At 39.1% G+C, this 22,204-nt stretch overlaps 1 protein-coding gene and 1 long non-coding RNA gene across 11 annotated transcripts in view; one reads left to right on the top strand and one right to left on the bottom strand.

Moving 5' to 3' along the window:
- Nucleotides 1-1,708: 1,708 nt before the first annotated feature.
- On the bottom strand, nucleotides 1,709-9,051 carry LOC131359949 (uncharacterized). Its single transcript, XR_009205820.1, has 2 exons — nucleotides 8,510-9,051; nucleotides 1,709-4,025 (listed from the first exon to the last, which is right to left on the bottom strand). It is a non-coding gene; the product is annotated as an uncharacterized LOC131359949 (long non-coding RNA).
- Nucleotides 9,052-9,241: 190 nt separating this feature from the next.
- meis2a (Meis homeobox 2a) overlaps nucleotides 9,242-22,204 on the top strand; it is a 67,713-nt gene continuing 54,750 nt past the window's right edge. For 5 of the 10 annotated variants that reach the window (XM_058400114.1, XM_058400115.1, XM_058400113.1 and 2 more), the window contains exons 1-8: nucleotides 9,242-9,468; nucleotides 9,790-10,599; nucleotides 11,095-11,327; nucleotides 12,071-12,212; nucleotides 12,599-12,649; nucleotides 13,185-13,235; nucleotides 13,745-13,894; nucleotides 20,648-20,762. In XM_058400114.1, the coding sequence (XP_058256097.1) occupies nucleotides 10,588-10,599; nucleotides 11,095-11,327; nucleotides 12,071-12,212; nucleotides 12,599-12,649; nucleotides 13,185-13,235; nucleotides 13,745-13,894; nucleotides 20,648-20,762 (754 nt within the window). In that variant the 5' untranslated portion in view covers nucleotides 9,242-9,468; nucleotides 9,790-10,587. Of the gene's footprint in view, nucleotides 9,469-9,789; nucleotides 10,600-11,094; nucleotides 11,328-12,070; nucleotides 12,213-12,598; nucleotides 12,650-13,184; nucleotides 13,236-13,744; nucleotides 13,895-20,605; nucleotides 20,763-22,204 lie in introns of all 10 variants that reach the window. The other 5 variants (XM_058400111.1, XM_058400112.1, XM_058400110.1 and 2 more) reach the window with 1 other exon arrangement.

Here is a 22,204-nt window from a genome sequence, read left to right as displayed (position 1 = left end):
TTGTGGTCATAGCAGGGAGGGGTAGGGGAGTACAAAGGAATGCCTGGCTGTTTTTTGGAGATGACATAAAGATAGGAAGGCAGGGAAATGGTGGCGGGAGGCTGCAAAATAATGGGTAATGGAAGAATTTAGCCTGAGGCTATATGCCTGCTTTGCCTACTTCTGTATAACTAGTATATTTATAATTCAAATACATACCTTTAATAATTAACAAACCATTGAATATTAAAGGAGAATACAAGATATCACGAAGAGACATAGTTGGGAGAGAATGCATTAAATTTAAATTCGGACTGCATGAAGGAACAAAGAGATAACGGGGCGCAAAAGTTGACAACTGTTTTCGCCAATTTTACACTCTCAGGCAGGACGGACAAGCAGAAAATCATATGGCCTACAATTATTCTGAGCTATGCCATTTAAAATGAGGATTCACTATCATGGCACTATGAGATATGACAGCACACTGACATGCTTGTTTAATTTTGCACCATTTTTATGGCGCTATTAGCATTCACTGGACACTGTATTTCTGATGAGATGTATGCTTGTGCTTAGCTCGGTACACAGGAGCTAAGCAAGAAATCAACACTACACACAAAATGGTAATCAGTCTTTGTTGCTTCGGTTTTCTTTTTGAGTTGTTTGTGTATGCGTTTTTTTTTTTTTTGTGACTTGTGACAGTTTCAGTGGCAGCATCTCTGGATTGTTGTAAAATAGATTTCCCAGTGTTCATAGCTTACCAAGAAGCCTGATCTACACTGGATTTGTGATCTTTTAACATTCATGTGATATGACATCATGATTCAGTGATAACTGAGTGTGTGCTTTCCACACAGGTAACAGTTTACCCAACAAAGTCTCAAAGTTTATCAAAGATATAGTAGCTGCATTAAATTGTGATTTCATTGAGAATGACACTATTTTCCCTAATATACTTCTGCTGATATCCTGAATGATATTACTAGGATATATTCTGAAGCAGCCTACACTGAGCCTAGGTGTCAGACATAAGTGGTTTAGGATTGCTAATTCTCACCGATCCCACTGTGTTTCCTGTGGGTTTTGCAAATGAAATTGAATTGAAGAGACAGTAAAATGTTGCACATGCAGTGAGACCACACTACAGACACTGATATGTTTACCTGTAAGATCGGAATCATATAGATCATGTTTACTTATTTATTCAAAACCAGTGACCAAATCTTACCTGATACTGGTTTTCTTGACATGCAAAGCAGATAATCACACCTACAGGTTGGTGAAGTCTTCGGATAGATCTTATATTTCCAGATCACGTTTCACAGTAAAATAAAATTCCAATTATTATGCCAGATTCACAATATTCGATTTCTAAACATGTGATATGGAAAAAATGAGGCTGACTTTTACAATATGTGTTCATTTGCTCAGGATAGGACTGGACTATCTAGTGTGTGTGGAAGGCTCTGGTTTTGAAAAGGCCTTTTTAAGAACGGTCCCAAGATGATACTACAAACTGCCAAATCTTCATTACAAAATTCATTTTACATGATCAAATGATTTCAGACTGCATCAATTTTCATACGCTTAATAAAAAGCAAAGCTTGCCTGTGTCGGCCACATTACAAAATCATCCTTTCTGATGTAGCCCATCCTATTGATCCATATATATTTATACATATATAAAATGACAAATTAATCAATAAAATACAGACACACAGATAGATTAAATACATAAATATCATTTATTTTATTGTAAACATATATGTACTTGTGCCCAGAACAATCATTTATAATAACAATAATACACGTTTAGATCGTGAGCCTACCTGGATCAACACTCTCAGAAACTTTGCATTCACTAACTTGGTTAAAAAAAGGGAGGTAGAGAGGGGGGAAAAAAGCAAACACTTCAGGGGAATATTTTTTGCATGAGATTCCACATTTCTTAGTTCTTGCCAGTTCTTTCGTATGTCGGCATTGTTACATCTAAAGCACAGCTCTCATTTACGGGACATTCCAATCACTCCGGTGCGTGAGTGCACTCCTTCAAGGGCTGATCCACTGTCAGGCTCCATGGCACACCCGGAAGTCAAACTCCTTGTGCTCTTAAGTGCCACCTTTCTAGTGTCTCCACTTGAGTCCTATCACCTTGTGACAACCTGTCAAGAGCTCAGCCACAGGCCATAATGTAAGAGAGAAGATGGGTGCCAGAATGCAGCCTAGCTGGCCATACATGGGGAAAGTTCTTTAAAACTTTCAACTTTTGAAAAGTATGAAAGATTATCAAGTCTCCCGGCCATATAGATTCATATAGTCTGTAGATTCATATAGACGTCAGTGGCAGGCTTCTGTCTCTGAATATTCAATATCATCTCAGTCAGCTCATCTCCGAAGGAATGTTTTATTCATGTAATAACTCTTGTCATATCTTTAACTCCAACATTAACAGCTACACATTAAAAAAAAAATTTGCTTTCATTTGCTATAATCAGTGAATGCACAGTAGTAAGATTAGCTAGTAGAGAGAACAGAACAGGTCTTGTAATGTTTCTTTTAATAATGATTTTTGTATTGTGATGCTTTTGGGGGGGGGGTGATGGGAAAAAATATTTGATTATAGATCAGGGAAAGCCATATTTTCAGAAGAATGAATATATAGAAAAGATATTTTTAGGATACTATCATCATCAATATCATCATCGTCATATCTTTGCAGATGGAAAACATTTTTTAAAATCTATCTTAAGTAAATATGGGGGACAAAAAAGAAGAAAAAAAAAACAAACAAACACAACCTATAGCCTATATTAGACTGCTGTTAAAGTGTGTTCCTAATTAAAAAATTAGCTTTAGTCTAGCACTAAACCTGATCTGTGACTCAGTACCAGAAAGGCAAAATGATACTCCACTGAATATCCACCATTTTGTATCCTCTAAGCTAATTCCCGGACTACTTGAAGAATAGATTTCTTCCTTCGAGTTCATCCTCAACCTCATCTAATGAGATATCAGATGCATGTGTTTAACACTGAAGTATTACACTTCTTTATGGCTCTCAATAATTAATGATCTGGCTTTTTTTCTGAGTGAATATTTACATGTAAAATAGTCCTTGGAGCTGTCTGTAAGCTAGAGGGAGGGAAAGTGTATTTATAATGTTAAACTCTCACACATTCTTGGAGGCCAGATTTTGCCTCCAACCATTTCACACACCAGCCCCAAATGTATTTCTTTCATTGCATCATTATTTTAGATCTTATCATAAGATCAACAAGATCAAGCAAGTTATATATTATACAGCTGCATCTAAGTAAATATTCAAAATAAAAATAGAGGAAATAATGACGTACGTTCAATTTTTCTCCAAAGAAGCAGATCTTTGAGGGGAAGTCCAGTTTCTTCAAGAGTATATTTTGTATCACATCATGAGATATCAGAGAGAAAACTATTAATGGAGGAAATAAAGCATTTATGAAGGGTGCAATATCCTTAACATTTTGCCTAATGCTATATAGTCACTTTAATTGCAGTATAATAGTTTTTTAAAGCCTGGTGCTTTTCTGTAGATATCTTCATCTGATAATGTGACCGATTTTAACAATTACAACACATTGCTATTTAATTGGAACACAGATTATGTCTTTGCTTTAAGTACTATTTTAGCAGCATTTTAATGATATTAAAATACATTTCAGTCATCAGTGATATCACAATGCTGTATACAAGCTGAGGTGAAACTCTGAGACTATGTAAGTGTGGTGCAATGCTTCTGTGTGCAAAATATTGTGGTGTGAAATATATGTAGCAAGGAGTCTGAGCATGTTGTTATCAGAGGCTGTGTGAGTGTCCCTGTGGCAGTCGTCTCATTGCTGTCTCCTGTGTGGATAAGTGCCTGGCTGCAAAGGGAACCCTTTTCTTTGATATTTCACTCCTCATTTGAATCAGTAGTCCCTTTATTGTGCCTTTATTTGACAATGTACGGTAATTACCTGGGTACCTTGCTTGATCGTGCGAATACTTCCAGAACCAAGGGGGAAATGCTGAGACAGGAAGAAACATGGAAAACAAAACACAGACAAACATAGCAACAGCATTTGTTTGGATAAATTTCAAATGAGCGTGTGGGACACGAGCCTTTATTTTGATCTGTATGAAACAAAGACAATCACATGTTGTTTAGATGGTAAAGTGTGGTTTGAAATCTTGCACTACAGGCTGTTTGTTTAATAAATAGGGAGGTCAGGAAGCATAATGGGAGATAATGGGAGTCAGTCTCTTGTATTGACTGGCCAGCCCTGGACGGTGCAAATGAATTTTACACCCATTTCTTCATCCAAAAAAGCGAGGGCATTTAATAATATTTGGAAAATAAATATAGAATTGTGTTAATGTACATTGTAGCTCGTCTGTTTCTTGATCACCTTTTTTTTTAAATAATATCTTTTTCTCTTGAATTTTGCATAAACTGCTGATAAGAATATAGGTTTCAGTATAGTATCCAAATTCACTAAACACCTTTCCAAGGCACAAGTTGTCATTTTTTTTTCTTCTTTCTTTCTTTCTTTCTTTCTTTCTTTCTTTCTTTCTTTCTTTCAAATTCCGAATTCCAAACACCAAACATTTTTATAAGTTGAATATATATATATATATATATATATATATATATATATATATATATATATATATATATATATATAATATATATTTTTAGGTAAAAAAATAAAAGTTTAAAAAATATGTCTTGTACGTTTATAACTGTATTATATATATATATATATTCAGTTATAAACGTACAAGACATATTTTTGAAACTTTTATTTTTATACCTAAAAATTTCTACATGTTTATTTCAGTCAGGAATGTAGAGATATTGACACAGCTCAGTACATTTTATATGCACTCCAGGCATTGTAGTGGTGAATTTACAGTGTGTACAAACTATCCTAGAGTACATTTTGGAATAAGTAACGGACACATCACCTATAACCCATGCTTCACGTATACACACTATGTCTATACACACTATGTCTATACACACTATATGCTCTACTTTAACTAAAGATCGCACACACTGGACACACACAACACACACATAGGAGATAACACTGCATAGCCGTGCCCGTGCCGATCTCACGTGCACGCACTGAAAATGATGGTTATTACGGCTCATGTTTCGAAAAGAAAAATCTCATTTCAATAGTGTCCATTTCGAGTGTAAGAGGAGAGCGCAGTTAACAGAGCGCACTGAGCCGCTGATGAAAAGGCTTTAAATCCACACGGGATCAGTGTTTTGCTCTGATCAGCGGGGGAGGAACACTTTACCACGCCGGGTTTCTGACGCAAAAAATCCGCATTAAGGTCACCGATGCGCTGCTCAGCTCAAATGTGGGCTAGATAAGGAGCAAGGTGCTGTGTAATAAAAGCAGACTGATATTACTGCTTTAAACACCGGTAGCTCAGTAAATGCTGTGCGACAGAAAGGGTCACCGCTGTGATGTGCTCTCTATCTCGACCCCGCTCACACACTCCGGCCAATTACACGCAGTAAAGAGTGAATGCGCTCAGAGAAAATGCCTGATTATGGTCCATCCAGCCCAATAAGGATTTTTATAGCCACTTGTTTCCACAAATCAGCTAACATTTATTTACAGATGATTCAGCTATAACAAAAAAACAACAACAACGTATTACATGGCACATAATTGACCGACACGCGCTAGTTAAATCAAAATCACTAATTACGTAAAAATCACAAAATAATCATAAAATTTTCAAGGCAAAAGATGAGGGAGATTGTCGTCAATTTCACTGAAGTTCGTTTGCATGCCTTTTTTTTCTCTTAACCCTAAGGACCAAATAAATTTAATCCATTAAACGGTTTAAAGCGCTTTATAGAAATTCACTAAGCGTAGCCTAATTTAAATCAATTTTTGCTTCTTGAAGCGAGAATTTAACTCATTTTTTAAACTCAATGTTTACAAACGTGAAGAAGATTTTTACTTTGAAATGAAACACGGCAAAAAAAGTACTTAATAATACTAACATATCTATACATAAATATTAACATTACAGTATTGCTTTAACAACAACAACAACAACAGCAATAATAATAATAATAATAATAATAATAATAATAATAATAATAATAATAATAATGTTTTGTCATGTTGTGCGCATTTCAGTGTAAAACACTGATTTATTTGTAACGCACTCCAATAAAATTAATACTCTTCATAACTGAACCCTAAAATTCTGTTCAAAATACTAGGATCGTACTATGTAATACTTAGTATTTCTGCAAAAGAGAAACTGACGGTTTCTTGCAGAAGTGTAATTATTCACTTCGTTTCCTTGCAAAATAACTAAACCCATTGCAAAGCAAACTGAAATCTTTGCCTCGCAACAGTTATTTTACATTTGTATTTCACGAAATAACAAACGAAAAACGCATTTTTTTTGCCTTACACATAATCATTTTAGGAATTCTTCATCATAATCATTTATAGATATTTTATTGGAATATCCCTTGGAAAATTAAAAAAAAATGATTTATTTTATTTTGCTTTCATTTTCGTTAATTTCTTATTAATTGTATTGTTTTATTTAATTTTTTTATTTTATCGTCGAATTATTTTATCGAGCTGGATTATAATGAATTTGATTAAACTCCTATTTTAAACGTCTGCAAATAAAACAGTTGGGTAAATGGAGGCCGCTGCGACCCGCCAGATGGCGCTAACGAGTTGCATATTTTACACAGCAGGCCAGGCAAAAGACACAAAAAGATCTTTAACATTTCCATGGGAATGCCTAGGTTACAGTTTGCGCCCCCACCCTACCACACACACACGCACACACACACTTTACCAATCCATGCACTACGAGCGAAAGGAAAATACACCATTCAGGCTGAAGAATTTACAGTTAGCCGCGAAACTTTTACAAGTATTTGAGTTGCACAGTCTACTTGCAGAGAAACGAGGCACATTTCACTTGAGGTCAGAGAAAGTTCAACTTGATGAGGTAATTTAGATTATTGCATGATATAAACACTAAATGAAAAGATTCTTAATAAAATGATGGACTTTGCTGATCATTTATAAATATGTTTTGACATCACTAGTGATGACATCACTGTGTGTATGTGTGTGTGTGTGTGTGTGAGAGAGAGAGAGAGAGACAGAGAGAGAGAGAGAGAGATTTGTATTTCATTTATGTATTATTTAGTTTATTTATTTATTTATTTATTTTTTTACTTATTTATTTATTTATTTATTTATTTATTTATTTATTTATTTATTTATTTATTTGGGGAGGGTGGGGGGTCAAGGATAATCTCAGTTACTCTTTTTGTACCGTACACATAGTAAAACACTACAAATTATCAAATAAAATGTTATTATATTTGAACTTGTTAAAAATCATTACATGATATAACATCTATAATATTCCGACTGTAAACTTTATTAAAAAATGTAACTCACCCCAATACAATCCAACACAACACTTGGCCTCTGTTTAGCGCAAAAGTTTAAATCATATAATTGATGTTACGGGAAAAGTTGAAAAATCGAAATAAGTGAGAGTGAAGTTGGGACTTTGAGGCTTATTGAGAAGTACAGTTGTTTGTTAGAATAGGGAACACATGCAGGATATGAGCGGTTCCGTAGGCTCGTGATTGTCTCAATGTTTTGCTTGAAATGGATCCCATGCCCCCTAATGAATCCAAACGCAGCTGGCCATGTCCCACACGGACACCGATAGCTTTAACCCTAAACTGACCTCAATTTGACACCACGAGATGAACATTTACCGCCCGTTAATGTCCGCTTCTTCAGGCGTACAATCTGCATGTTTTCCCGTCAAACTGCGCATGTTTGTTTTAGCTCTTAAGTAGTTTACTCTACTGTATCCCAAAACAGCCTGAATAACAATTTAGTGGTAATCTCCTTAAAAAACAAAATAATAATAACAATAAAAAAAACTTGCATTGCAGTATAGTAATTATTGCATTTAAGAGGCTCTATTTGTCTAAGCTTATCAGGTAAACTCATTACTTTTATCCTTGATTTTATTTTTTATTTTTTTTAATTCATGCTGTTTGGGTGTATTACCGTCAATTTGACTCGGTTGTTTTTTTCCCCCTACAAAGTTAAAATTGCATAATTGTACAAATTGGAGAAGTTAAAAAGAAATTGTTAATAGGCTAATAGAATTACCCCTATATTTTCTAATTTGTGCCTATTTAGAGAAAATAACCTGTGCGGTCTGTAAACGCTTGAAAATAATCCAAGTCACATTTCCGTCTATTACGCGATGGACTCAGATCAGCAAGCATCCCCAAAATTTTCTGCACGCTCACATCCCATTTAAGTAGGATTTAAATTGTTTAGTAAACAAACAGCGCTGTGAGCGGGCTCACCTCACGTGGCATTTCACGCGCCGATCGCATTTTCCCACTTTAATCGCACGTTTTCCTCCTGCCGCACGCTAACATAAGCGAAGAGAAGGGATATGCACTCACCAATTTTTTCTCCGGGAAAAAGCCCGACAGGCGTGTTGTGTGAGAGAGTGAGGAGAGAGTGGGAGTCGGCATGCTGCCCGCTGTGTGCGTTGCAGTGCTCTGATCGCGGTGTGGAGGGAGAGAGCTGGCCGCTGGAGTTTCCCCCCTTCTATCGCATGAAATCCGCACAGCCGACCGGCTTCCACTTTTCTCCTTGCGCTTCTCTCACCTTTCTCTCACAAAACATTTTTGTTGTGTCGACAACATTGTGAAAACTTAGCTCACTGGCAGTCCCACAGAAAACACACAACTGCCGCGTCTTTATGGTATTTTATTGACGGTTGTTAACTGAATTCATCCTACACCACTAGATGAGCGGGTCTCTCTATAAGCGGTGAAATTGTTAATTCAGAAACAAAACAGGTCACGGAGCTTTAAATGTAGCCGCTTAGATGCAAAAGCCCCTATCAATAAGGCGATGATGTCACGCGCGCGGCGGTGTGTAGGCTATTGTCACTGATGTGGCTAAATATTAAAAAGGGATGGATGACCTCTTTGGGTTTTGAGCTCAAAAAAGCGCTTGGCATTAGGGAAAAGGGCCAGCAGTATTGCAATCGATGGCCCAGTCATTGCTCCTCCTCTAAACTTTCAAGCTTGCCTCGTGATTGATGATCTTTGGGGCGCTTTGATAATTGACTACTCCGAGGTAAGGCACAGATTTCTATCTTGAGATGTGATTGGACGAAAGACACATTTAAACACTTTCCCTATAAAAACATTTTTTTCCTGCTTGGGAAAGTTCATTTTACTCAAAAAGGGGTGCTCAGCATGTCCTAACAAACAAATACCTCATACTTAGAAGAGTAACTGGATATTAGACATTACAACAAAGTCATTTACATTGACTCGGAAACAGAAGTTATTTTGGAAGAAACCTGGCGGATAGACTCGGCAAAGTGGGCAGTGTTTGCGGTGGATTTGTAAGTTATGTTGCACATTATTTTCTTTTTAAATGCTTTGAGAATTACTGGGCAGTTTAACAGCGTAGATAAACTGCGTAGTCGAAATGCACGGGGTATTTATTTTTTTTTCTATTAATGCGTTAAACTAAAACAATATTTTGTCTTCAAAGTACTTAGGCAGTAAGTGAATTTGGCCTATAATGCTAATCTTCTAATTTGACATATCTATTCTGTAGTCTAACCAGATGCCAAAGAAGTGTGGACATCGGTTAAAATGCAATGCAGATTAACGCGCAAAACGAGTTTGAGTGCTTTTTTTCCTCTTTCTTTTCTTCCCAGATACTTCAGTCCTCTGTGACTGTGTGTGTGCTGTTGTTGTTTGGCTCCCCCCGTGCGGAGTTGAAGCCGTCCTCTCGTGCGCGCGCTGCGTATCGCAGGGTTTGGTCTGTTCTCTGTGTGCGCCGCGGGACTGGCTGTGGCCGCGCTACTTCCGGGTTCCGTCATTCCACTGTGCGCCGCTCAGCGCTGTGAACTCACTCTGTTCTATAAGCGCGCCAGCAGCCAACCTGCCAACACTCGCTGACACTCACTCATCTCAGACCGCGCCATAGACGAATACCTGCCGAGGAAAGGAGAGATCTGCAATGGCAATCTTTTAATTTTGTCGCTGTTTTCCGTCTTCCTTTTTCACAGCACTCATAAAACAAGAAAACGAAGCGGAGGCGTGGAGGAGCCGCGGAGTTGCTGGATGAAAACGGACTAAAAAGATTTCGTCCTCTCTTGAACATCATCACCGACCATCATTCATTCATTACCTTGACAACCTCTGGCTTTGATTGACAGCCGGAGTGGCAAAAAGCCATGAGACACGACAGTTTAGTTACATGCAGGTTGTTGATGGGCCGATTGTAACCTTCAGTTTGCTTCTTGACATTTTTTCTACTTTTTGGGGGCAAGGAGAAAAACAAGAAAAATTGCCAAACTCTTCCCGATGCCTGTGCTCGGTCTGAACTGTATTGGAGAATAGGCGAATTCACGAAGTTGGTTAAAAAGGGAATCTTACCACTAAATCACGTTCTTACAGGACTGGGATATTAAATATACGACACGTCCCGGAGTTTATTGGAGCGCAGCCTGATGGCGCAGAGGGTAGGTTTTAAATCTCTAACACTTACCTATACACATTCACTATAGGAAGGGCCGCGTGTATCGCTCTCTTCGCCACTCTGACGCCTAATTTACAAACTGCTATATAAGGATATTTATTTGACGTTTTCCCCGAATCTCCTCTACTCGCCCGGTGTGACAGCCCCGCGGTGTAGCGACGGGCTCGGGAGCTTTCTGCAGCAGTTGTGAAGACAGCTTTAACTAAAAGCTCCTACCATAAGTAACACGGCGCAACACTGAACTTTAGCATGTTTCTGGTAATCCACAAATATTTATTATTAGTATTTTACACTACTCACGCGTTAGAAAACACTTTTCCAAACACACTCTGAACTACGAGCAAAAATCGAAATTTCTTCCTTTACATCCGTTCTTTCACTTTGCTCATGTATTTTACTTTTAGCTTGTCTTTTTCTTAACTGCTGCATATTCTTTACATATTCTTTGTACCTTGACTTTCTTATGTTTTGATTCTAGTACGATGAGTTGGCCCATTACGGCGGTATGGACGGGGTCGGAGTTCCGGCGTCTATGTACGGGGACCCGCACGCGCCTCGGCCGCTGACCCAAGTGCACCATCTGAACCACGGGCCGCCGCTGCACGCGAGCCAGCACTACGGCGCACATGCCCCGCATCCCAACGTAATGCCCACTAGTATGGGCTCAGCTGTCAACGATGTTTTAAAGCGGGATAAAGATCAAATTTATGGGTGAGTGAAATATTATTATCCCGAATTAGCTTCTGCTTATTTAGCTGCTGCTTTCGTCTGCCTCTGAAGAAACAGAGTTAGTAAAGCAAAGTCCTTGGATTTTGTTGAAATTTGTTGAACACCGGAACCGATCATCTTGATCATCCGGCACATCTCACCACATTCAGTTTAAGACAGAATTGACTGTAAGCCATATGAAAATATTATTTGTCCGTTTAGGGCGTGTTGTTTTGTTTAAATGTCAATAAATTAAAAAATAAAATAATATGACAATAAAACCGCCTATTGTAAAAAAAAATATATATATATATTTAAGATTACCCAATTGACAGTTCGTTTTTTTATAATGAAATTATTTGTTTATGTGTTTGGAAAACTCATTTTGGCCCCCCAAAAATACCCAAAGTTGCAGAACTCATAATCATTATATCGTGGATTATAGCCGAACAAAACACTCGGCAGTACAGAGATAATAAACAAACAAGCGCACTGGTTAAGAACAGATGAAGTTTGTTGTCTATTTGAATCTTTGCACAATCCTGACATGAGTTTATAGGCTATTGCTCACCAGCGCGCTTCATAGCAAACGTTAAAGGCCGAATAATAGCTACAAGTACGCGTTTAAGCTCCAGTGTAAACAGCCAGGAAAGCACGGGGAAAACTTTATCACAGCCGGTCGCGGGCGGTTACTTTGAGGGATTCTGTTTAGTCTTGTATTTACGCTCGTTTTCCCCTCTTGGCAGTCACCCGCTTTTCCCTCTGCTCGCGCTCGTGTTTGAGAAGTGCGAGCTGGCGACATGCACGCCCAGAGAGCCCGGGGTGGCGGGAGGCGACGTCTGCTCCTCCGACTCCTTCAACGAGGACATCGCCGTCTTCGCCAAACAGGTCACTCCTCAACACCCGTCTCTGACTGCTTTTTTTTCCCCCTCTTCTTTATCTCACCTGTCAATTAGTTTCAAAGTACTGAAAGAAAAAAAACAATAAACCGAACTCTTCCTAGTTACACGAAATTAATTATGGAGAAAGTGTAGAATGATATGCTAATTATATTTCCCTTCATTATATTGCATGATTTTATTTCTTCTAATGCTCTGGTAAAATTGGGTGTTTTAGAATAAAATAAGGCATGTTATGATATTATGATCATGTGTGTTATATAATTAATTGTCGACAGCTGCCAGAGTGATGTGTAAGACAATTAGGGATTTAAAAAAAATAGAAAGGAAAAATAAAGACTGGCATGGAATTAATTGTGATTTTAATGGTTTTAGGTTCGCGCGGAAAAACCTTTATTTTCTTCGAATCCAGAGCTGGACAACTTGGTAAGCTCGTCTCGTGAACTGTTATTGTTTTCTAGTTAGCCGTTTGTTTGCTGATGTGGTGAAGAGTCCCATAGCTATTTATGTGCAGGTTAGCAAAGTAAATACGAGGGGATTTTGATTCAAAAGCACAACCCTGATGCTGGACAGCTTTCTTTGAAGTGAATAAGAGGGAAGCTCCAAGAGGTCTCGAGTGGCAGAGCATTAGGCTACCACAGGAGGCCGTGAAGGAAATCACTGATTATGCGCTACGACTCCACACTGATTCTACCAAAAGCCTAATCACGATTATCTGAAGTGGAGTGTAATTTGCTGCTATAGACTGTTGCCCTCATATCAAGCACGCAGTCGTTTCACAGTGCACACGGGCACATCACAGCACACACATGCATGTTGGAATTATTCTTTTTTATTTACATTAGTGTATTAGGAATAGTTTTGTAGAATTTGCGCGTATTTACTAATATTACTGTTATTGAATCAATCATGCATATTTAGTCTGCAGGATAAAAAAAATAATATATTTTCCTTTCCGCAGATGATACAGGCTATCCAAGTATTACGGTTTCACCTTTTGGAGTTAGAAAAGGTAATTTCTGCTTTATTTAATTTATTTGCATGCTTAAAAATTGGTCGTTTAATTTAATTAGTGAAAATTGGAGAGAGTTTGGTCTTTTTGTTAGAGGAAAATAATATGGTTGTGTTCATGCTGAAAAGGCGCAACAGTCATATTAATGCTCGGTATTATTTTATTTATAACTTTTAGACATTTTATTATCTATAAATAATAACGCACGGCGGCAGTCCAGATTCATAGTCAAGTCCACAGCCGAAAGGACGAACATATATGTGCATGTTTTTTTTCCTGATATTATTATTATTATTATTATTATTATTATTATTATTATTATTATTATTTTAACTTGTTGCTCTGGTCCTCATGAGAATAATAAGCGCCGCAACAATTTCACTATTGTTTCCTTGCCTTGGCGCGATTATTTTTATCCTGGCTGTTATGTCTTCCCATTACAAAGACAAGAAAAAAAAACCCCACACCATAAAAACCCCTTAAAATATATCAACTCCTCTCTGCTTTAGGTGCACGAGCTCTGCGATAATTTTTGCCATCGGTACATCAGTTGCTTGAAAGGAAAAATGCCAATAGATTTGGTCATAGATGAGCGGGACGGCAGCTCAAAATCGGACCACGAGGAACTTTCAGGATCTTCCACCAATTTAGCCGATCATGTAAGTAACATGGTTTTTATTTACCCTCTTCTATGTTATTGTATGAGGATAATGCGCTGGAGTGCCCTTCACTGCCCTGCACCTATAAAACGGTGCTGTTTGAGACCAACAGGCTGCTCGAAAATGCCTTGAACTAATATGGAGCCAAGTTGTTATTGTCTGACGCTGTGGCTGAACTTTCGTTCACCTTTTCCTGTGAATAATAGCACGGTCAGAACATTAGGAGATTTTTTTCTTTAGCTAGAATTAACGTTGGATTGTGTTCAAGAAATGCAAGTTTATAATATATATATATATATATATATATATATATATATATGGTGTTGTATATTTTTTATGTATGGAAGGAAGTTTGCTTGGGCCTACTTGTAAATGCTGCTGGCCAAAAGAAAGCAGAGGCTGTGCTGCTGTGCCTCGTTTTTTTTTCTTCTTCTAATAGCTGGCTTGAGATACAATTTATAACTATGATTGAGTAACACTGCTATACATTTTGAATATATTAACGGCGGCGAAAGGGCTTTGCATATCGAAATAATAATTTTTCAGTTTCTCTCGCGTGTCTGCTTAAATGTTGTCTGGTGAGGAAATAAAGTTAAGAAATTCTTTTTTTTTTTTTTTTTGGCGTTTCTTCCCATGGTCGCATTGACCATCAGGTTCATAATGTTTGATCTGCTTCATGGTTTGGCAGCGGTCTTGATGGTAATGTCTTTAATTGTTTTTTATTGATCGCCTTGTGGTTTCCTCTCACGCTCGTGCCCAGTTTACGGCCTTTAGGCTGCGCTATATCCTGACTCCATTTATGTGCACCTGAAGTGTAGTAGCTTTGAATTTGGAAATCGATGTCGTGGTTTAAGCGCGTTTATTTGGCTGTAATAAACGCAGCGCGGTGAGAAATGGTCGCGGTGTTGGAACGCACCCGCGTTAATGCGTTTTATTCCTTCAGTACAATGAAGCAAAGTAAAGTTGCCGCATCGAGGGAATGCTTAATATGTATCAGCAGCACAGGCACAAGCCTATTAGGCGCTAAAGCAGATTGGGGTGTGCTGTAAAGTCACTACACTGCATCTGTCGGGGTCTGGCGTCATTTCTTTGACTCTACACCGCTTTTCCATAGTTATCTGATGTAAAAGTCGAAGGAATGATGAGGTCGACGGGTTCTGGGATGCGATTAAAGAAGCGCGTTGAATAAAACTTGCTTGGAGAAGAAGGAGAAGTGCAGAAATGGGGCATGCTGTTGTTTATACTGAGGAGATTAGATAAACTAGCCGCTTTAGCTTCGCGGCGGCAGATGGCTGATAGTCTCACACACACACACACTCTCACACACACACACACACACACGCAGCCTGTGGCACTGGGCTACTTATTAGGGATATACTTTTGATAATTAGGAACATAGGTTTATAAGACAGATCACTCAGTCTGTGGTCATTTACACCGACCACCTCATTAGTTGTTTTACTTCTGAGCGATTTATTTCTTTCCTTTGGCAGGAGTGACATTTTACAACTTCTAAATTGACCGCTCGCTACTATTAAACCTGAAGTTTTCATTGTGTTTAAAAGTTGTTTTTTTTCTTCAGCTAAGACAGTCATAATACTGACATTAAAACATGATTTAACGAGTATGTAACAACTTAGTTATTCTTATATCATGTACCATGTAGAATTTAGATTAGCATGCTAATATAAACACTAATTAGCATGCATAATTTGAGATTAGGATATTATTCTTAATTTTTTTTTTTTTTTTTTTTTACAATACAATGCCTTTAGGTATTATTTACAGAATAGACTAGTAAAATGTTTGAGAATTAATAGGAAATGTGTTGTTGCCCATGTTTTTGCCCCCCCCCCTCACGGTATATGTGCCAACACAATTAGGAAATATTAAAACATTAAAAAAAACCTCCAGTAAAAATGCCTAGTTTATTTATTTTTCATTTAAAATGGTCTGTATTTTATTATTCCTTCCCATTCCCATCTTTTTTTTTTTAACGGGAGAGGGACAGGCAATTTTATAGTTAGATATGCTAATTTATTTAGGTAGACTTTCTCACGTCCATTTTTCTTTGCTTTGCTATGCATTTTTAATATATAGCCCTAGGCTACATCTCATTTGGCAAAAGCTGGTTGCTGGGGATGATGAGGCTCTTCACCATGAAGAAGACAGCCCGCTGTATTAGTCGCACGCCTTCTGCAGCGCTCTCGCTCTGCCATCTACCTGACACAGGCACTAATAAGCACACTATTTTCACACCCCAGTGCTGAACTATTGTTCTGCTTAGTGGATTGTAGTGTTGTTAGCACTGATAAGGCCAATGGTAATTTCTTCAGCTTGCTTCCTGTTACTGTCCGCTCTCCAAAACACCCTAAGCAGTCTTTCCAGCGCCCTAACTTCTTCTCTGAAGAAAAAAGGAATGTAGTCAGTTTTATAGGCTACATGAAAAGAGAATCCTTGTGAAAGGGATAAGCCAGTCTCTATCAGTAATCAGACTGCTGATATTAGTCACCAGACTTTTGTGTTTTAATTAATACAATGTAATTTCCCTCTTCTTTATGCTACATCTAATTAATATGGATGAAATGCATTAATGTTTGCTAAGTATAATCTGTGCTAATTAATTTGTCTTTGTGTCTTCTTTTTTTTAAAATATTATTATTATTATTATTATTATTATTATTATTATAGCAGCGTTCCCTCCCATTGCTCCTGAAATCATTTCATTACTAGTGTGTAGTTAGAGATTGCTATTCACGCACGCTTGAAGTTCCCTCCATGGTCATAGAGTGTGTTAGCTCTGAAAACAACTGCATTCACATTCCTTAACATCTGCATTTCCCTCATGTGTACTGGAGTGAATTATGTGTAGAGCAATAATATTTCAGCTCATCTCATACGGTGAATTCCAATCAATTCATAAATCAATTAAACGTGCCATACCTCTTTTTTATGGAGGCTATTTACATGGTCCTTGCTTCGTGATCGACTACTTCAGGCCTCTGTGTTTGCATACATATAGCCTACAGGGCTTCTAAAGCCAGTGAACCGTGCATTTACTTAGTTCTGGGGGTCTTCTAAATTAAGCAGCACGCGCAGACGTACTCCGATAGGATTTCCCCTTTCAACTAACGTGCTGCACGATAGCATTCACCACCCCACACAATTGTTTTGTGATGGGATGATGTCTGGCTCTACATATCCTATTTGATTAGTGTTAGAGAGCTCAGGCCTGTTGGCAGGCCTCCCCTATGAGAAGAGAGGGCTACGTTTAACTTGTTGCTGTGTAACCGAGAATGCTACAATCTCTTGCTTTTCAAAGAGCTGTGTGTGCAGTATAAATAATTACACCAGGATCGCAAATCACTCCCTCAAATTTTTTTGCAACCTAAAGTCGCTATAGCATGTTTAGCGTCAAATCACTGATCCTACAGGACCATTTGTCAATACCTTACTTCAGAAAATGAACCAGGCAAATAGTCACTAATGATCCATTAGCTGTCAATTATTTGATGCTCAGCTGATACCTTATTTTTATACTTGGCAGATAATTGATGGTCTCATAAATACACTGTGGTTGCAGTCACCCAGTTCCTTAACATCTTTTAAAGCACCTGTGTAATTATGTGTTAAATTCTACAAAAGTATGCTAGAGGTTTTAAGCGTAAGATGCATTTGGAAATGTCAGGGCCTGAGGATTTATAGGGTGATATGTTTCATGTGTGTCAGCATGCTCGGTGATGTAGCTGCGAATCATTTCAACAGTAGTATGCGTCCTTTTACATAGCACTCGCCGTTCTCAGCCTGTCCTGGCCCTACATGCATTTTTCTGTAAGTACACCAGGTTTCCTTAGAATCGGCACACAATCCAGTGACAGTGCTAAATCAATTTTATTTGAAATTTTAAGGGATATTGAGAGAGGATGTGGGAAAAGCCTGCACGGTTAGTTGATAGGCAGGGCAGGTGTGTGTCAGTGAGAAACAGCGATAGTGACAGTATCAGACATTCTCCTGTGGCCTGTACCTCTACAAGCTTTCCCCCATATTGTCTCCTGCTTTTATATTAATTACAAGTTGCATTATCAGCCATGAGTCGGTAACCCTGGCAAATAGAAAAGGCCGCCCCCAGAGACGGGCCGTCCTTGTATCTTATTTTCCATCTCCTCCTATTGTGCTGCACCTCTGTGTTTGCTGGCTGCTGCACTTCTCCTCCTAGTAACAGTGCTCTTTAACACAATTAGGGAAAAGCATGGAGTGAACCACGTTTGACTCCTAATTATCCCAAACTACAGGGAATAGTCACATGAGCAGATTTTTTCCGAAAGATGGAGGGTGGGGGGGGGCTTCCGTAGTGAGATTGACGAGGGCCGTTTGGGTGATGCTCTCTCTCTCTCTTCTTCTTTTTTTTTTTACAGCTTGTTTGAACTTTAATGGACTCTGGGGAGTCCTGACAACTGTTTTGTTGTGTTGCGAGGCCTGTATCTGTCGAGCAGCCCTCTGACTGTGGCACAGACAGAGGGAGGGAGAGAAAGAGAGAGAGAGACCACTGCATTATTCATACTAGGGGGGAAAAGACTGTTGCTTTAGTTCCAGAGCTGAATGAAGAAAGTTAACACTGCCTGGTATGACTGTTGTGATATTGGTTGTGTTTTTCAGGACACGCATTGTGGAAATGTGTCTGTCTTGTTTGTTTGGGTTAAAGACCATGTGCCGTCTGTGTATTGAAGACTGGTGCTTAGACGGCACAGTCATGTTGCTTGTTGTCTTATTTAATTTGCTGACTTATAACAGGGCCAAGATTCTGCACTCTGTTTAACTTGTAATTATGAAAGCATCATGTTGCACAGTTTAGCAAAGTATGTGTAGCAGAGCATTAGAAATATTGATATTTCAGTTGCTTAAACATATGCAATGCAACAGTTTGACGTTGTATGGTTTGGAGCATATTTTTGAGGCCTGTCTTGCCGTCAGTGGGTGTTTCACCACCAGGAAGTGGAACCCAGTCATTTTCTTTCCTTAAAACAACAAGGCCCATTCTAAGTACATAAGTCTGGCTCAACTGAACTACATTATACATAGTGATTTTTTTTGGAGTCTTTACTGTCTCTCCTCTCCTTCCCTTTTTATGGCATTTGCTCCACAGACATGATGGAAATGTTATGACCAAATTAATGACATTTTCACTGCTCTGATGTTGCTGAGAATGACTAAAAGGGTGACTTAGGATAAAGGTCATGTTTGTAGAAAGGTTTCTTTTAAGAGTTGTATCAGCTAAATAACCAGAATTAGATTGATATTTTGTCTTGGACTACAAATAAGTGTTGCAGTCGACTTTTCTTAACTGTCTTTTGTAAAACGCCGAACTCTTCCTGGTGAACAGCCGATGTGATCCTGCCACAGTCCTGGCATGTAGTCGTTCCCCGGATGCAAAGGGGGAGCTACGGTGCAGTACGAATACAGCTTTTGTAAATGCTGGTCAACAAATACCTTAGCAGTTTTCTCTGTATGTGCTTCACATTTGTGCCGTCAGCTAGACACATGCTTGATCACTCTCAGATTAAGAGTTCAGCTCCGACTGTAATGAGCTTACACCACATGGCAGCTCTGTATCTTCAGACACATTACAGAAATGTTTTTATTACTGAAGAGTGTGTATCTGTGGGGCTGGGGCTGCATGGAAAGGAGTGACACATGGGATAAAAGAGAACAGAAGAGTGGGCTGAGGTTTGCGGGAAGCCTTGATGCAGGCCTGAGTTTGTTTGGCTTGGGTTCTTTTCAAGGGGGCTGCTCTGTGGTGCACAGAAACAGTCAGTCTAGCTCTCTGACTGTTTAGTTCATGCAGTGCAGGTGATATGTTAGCTGCAAATTAATGTGCATTCGTATATAGTGTTGGTGTGTGTGTGTGTGTGCGGGTGAGGTGACGTGGTCAGCAAGTCCCTCTCCGGTTTGAGTGGCAGAGGAAATTCCACCTCTGGCCTGCCTTCGTTTTTGCACAGATAAAGCTTTTCCTGTACAGTACAAATCCTGTTTCCCTGTGCCGAGCACTCAGGCAATGAGAACGACCAGGAAGGGTGAGGAGGAGAGGCCACTCAGAAATGACAAACTCGCCATTTTCCTTGCTCCTCCACCTCTCACAGTGTGTGTTTATGTGTCTGTGTGTGTATGTGCGTGCATCTTTGTCCATGAGCAGTCTATGCCAGATTAGAGAGACTGCCTCTCATATCTTATTTTCACTTTTGACAGTGCTAAAGATAAATGGAGCTTGTGGTGTACATTGACTTTTTAGCCCTATATATTTCTCACTTGACACGGAAGTCTCAATTGGTTACGGTATAAACTAACTTGACATTTTTCCGCCACATGTGTTTAGACAGTTCTTTTGAGCCTGCTCAGGATACGACGCTACATTAAATACAGTGGTGATGGACTCTTAGGCTGTAATTAAGCTGTTAGGCTTGTAGTGTTTGGAGCAAGTGCCTGCCAGGCTAGGATAGAAGTAAATATGAGCATGGAGCTGTCGATTTGGCGTGTTTGTCTGAGTCTCAGTGCTTGTCGAGAGCAAAGGAGAGCTAAAACAGGCAGGCCAGAGATCCACACAGCACTCCAGAGTCTCGCTCATGTCCCTCTCACGTTTCCAGCGTGTTCATGTGGTTTTTCTCTCTCTTTCCTTCTCCATTCATTCCTGTGCTCTGCTCCTGGTTTGCGGTTTGGATGGGGAACGTGGATGGATGGATCCCTTCTGTCGGACCCCAGAACCCAGCTTCCTGGAGAGACCACGATGACGCCACCTCCACGCACTCGGCAGGCACGCCAGGGCCCTCCAGCGGAGGACATGCCTCACAGAGCGGAGACAACAGCAGTGAACAAGGTGAGCATACACATGGATGTATACAGTGTGCTGATACACATATGCCTATGCTGTTTGAAACCTTTTTAAACGCACATTCACATGCTAAAATACATGAATGCAAAGCTCTTCCATTTAAAAGTAGGCTTTTTTGGATATTAATAAATACGTGAAAGCCGATTAATTATAAACGGTTCCAAATTGTACGGAATGAGCTAGTGTATTAGATTTTCTAGCCCTGGATTTTAACATTTTAAATGTTAACATTCACTCTGGATTTTATTTACTTTCACTCCTTTAATAATTTATACTCATCATTATGGCATTTACTAGAAAATAAATTTTAATGCTCAGCATTTACACCCACTCACCCGCACAACAACTGCACACATCCACAGACTACAGCATGTTAGAAGCTTGAACCTGTAACTGTTCTGTAGCACAGAGTAACCCTTATGATTAATTGCATTTTTCTGCCAGCTCTTAGTAACGTGTAAAACATATTAACTCTGCACAGCTCAGGAGCAATAACAGACAGGCTTGTGTTTTCATTAAGCACTGGTCTGCCTGAGTCAGAGCAAGCATTCAGATGACTTTATGGCTACCCTTTTCTCCTGTCTTACACATTGCACTCAACCTAAACGGCACCACTAACTGGATATAAACAGTTCCTCATCTTTAAATGCAATTTAGTTACTCCTAAATTTGTGAGGCCTCACAACTCTTTCTAGAAACTTCTAGAAGTTTTTTTGTTGATGGACAATAAATGATGATGACTCCTTCAAACCTTCGCTGTGTTGGCCAGCAAAGTGTGTGCCGTTTGCACAGAATTTCATCACACACACGTCCGGATTCTTTACTCTGCCCGACACTGATTTCACATCCGATCGCAGTCACAGGTATTGATGGAGCTCTCTACGGCAAAGTACACTGTCCAGAGCGATGGCTGTTTTAAACCCAACCCCAAACCACAGTGGCACTTTCACTACAGCTCTTTGTGGTTCACTCGTGTCAAGAGCAGTATCATCACTGCTTAACCATCTTGCTCATCAATGATGCAGCTTTTACATGTTTACCACACAGTTCTAGAGGCAAAGCTAATATCACACTCCCATCAGCACTTAATCAGTTTGTCTAATTATAGTGCCTTACATGATCATATACCATCCTCATTAATTGTTGCACGCACGGCTTGCAAGCTAATAGGCAAATGCATCAGAATCCAAATAGCACAGTGGTGCAATGTAAGAGCAAATATTAGTCTCTTTATTGTTTTTTTCTCAGGCAGGGCAGGGAGGCAGGGAAAGGCCCGAGAAAGCAAAGAGGAGTAGAGAAATGCACTGCCTATTGATTATCTTACACACATAAGTACAAGTGACCTGTAATCTACAGAGCACTTATCGACTCCTGTGCACCAGATCCAGTAACGGCTGATCGATACAGACCAAGATGGCTACGGTACG

This window comes from Hemibagrus wyckioides, linkage group LG09, assembly GCF_019097595.1.
Source record: "Hemibagrus wyckioides isolate EC202008001 linkage group LG09, SWU_Hwy_1.0, whole genome shotgun sequence".
Taxonomy (NCBI): domain Eukaryota; kingdom Metazoa; phylum Chordata; class Actinopteri; order Siluriformes; family Bagridae; genus Hemibagrus; species Hemibagrus wyckioides.
Note: the sequence above shows the minus strand (reverse complement) of the source record. Positions and strands in the feature narration are given on the sequence as shown.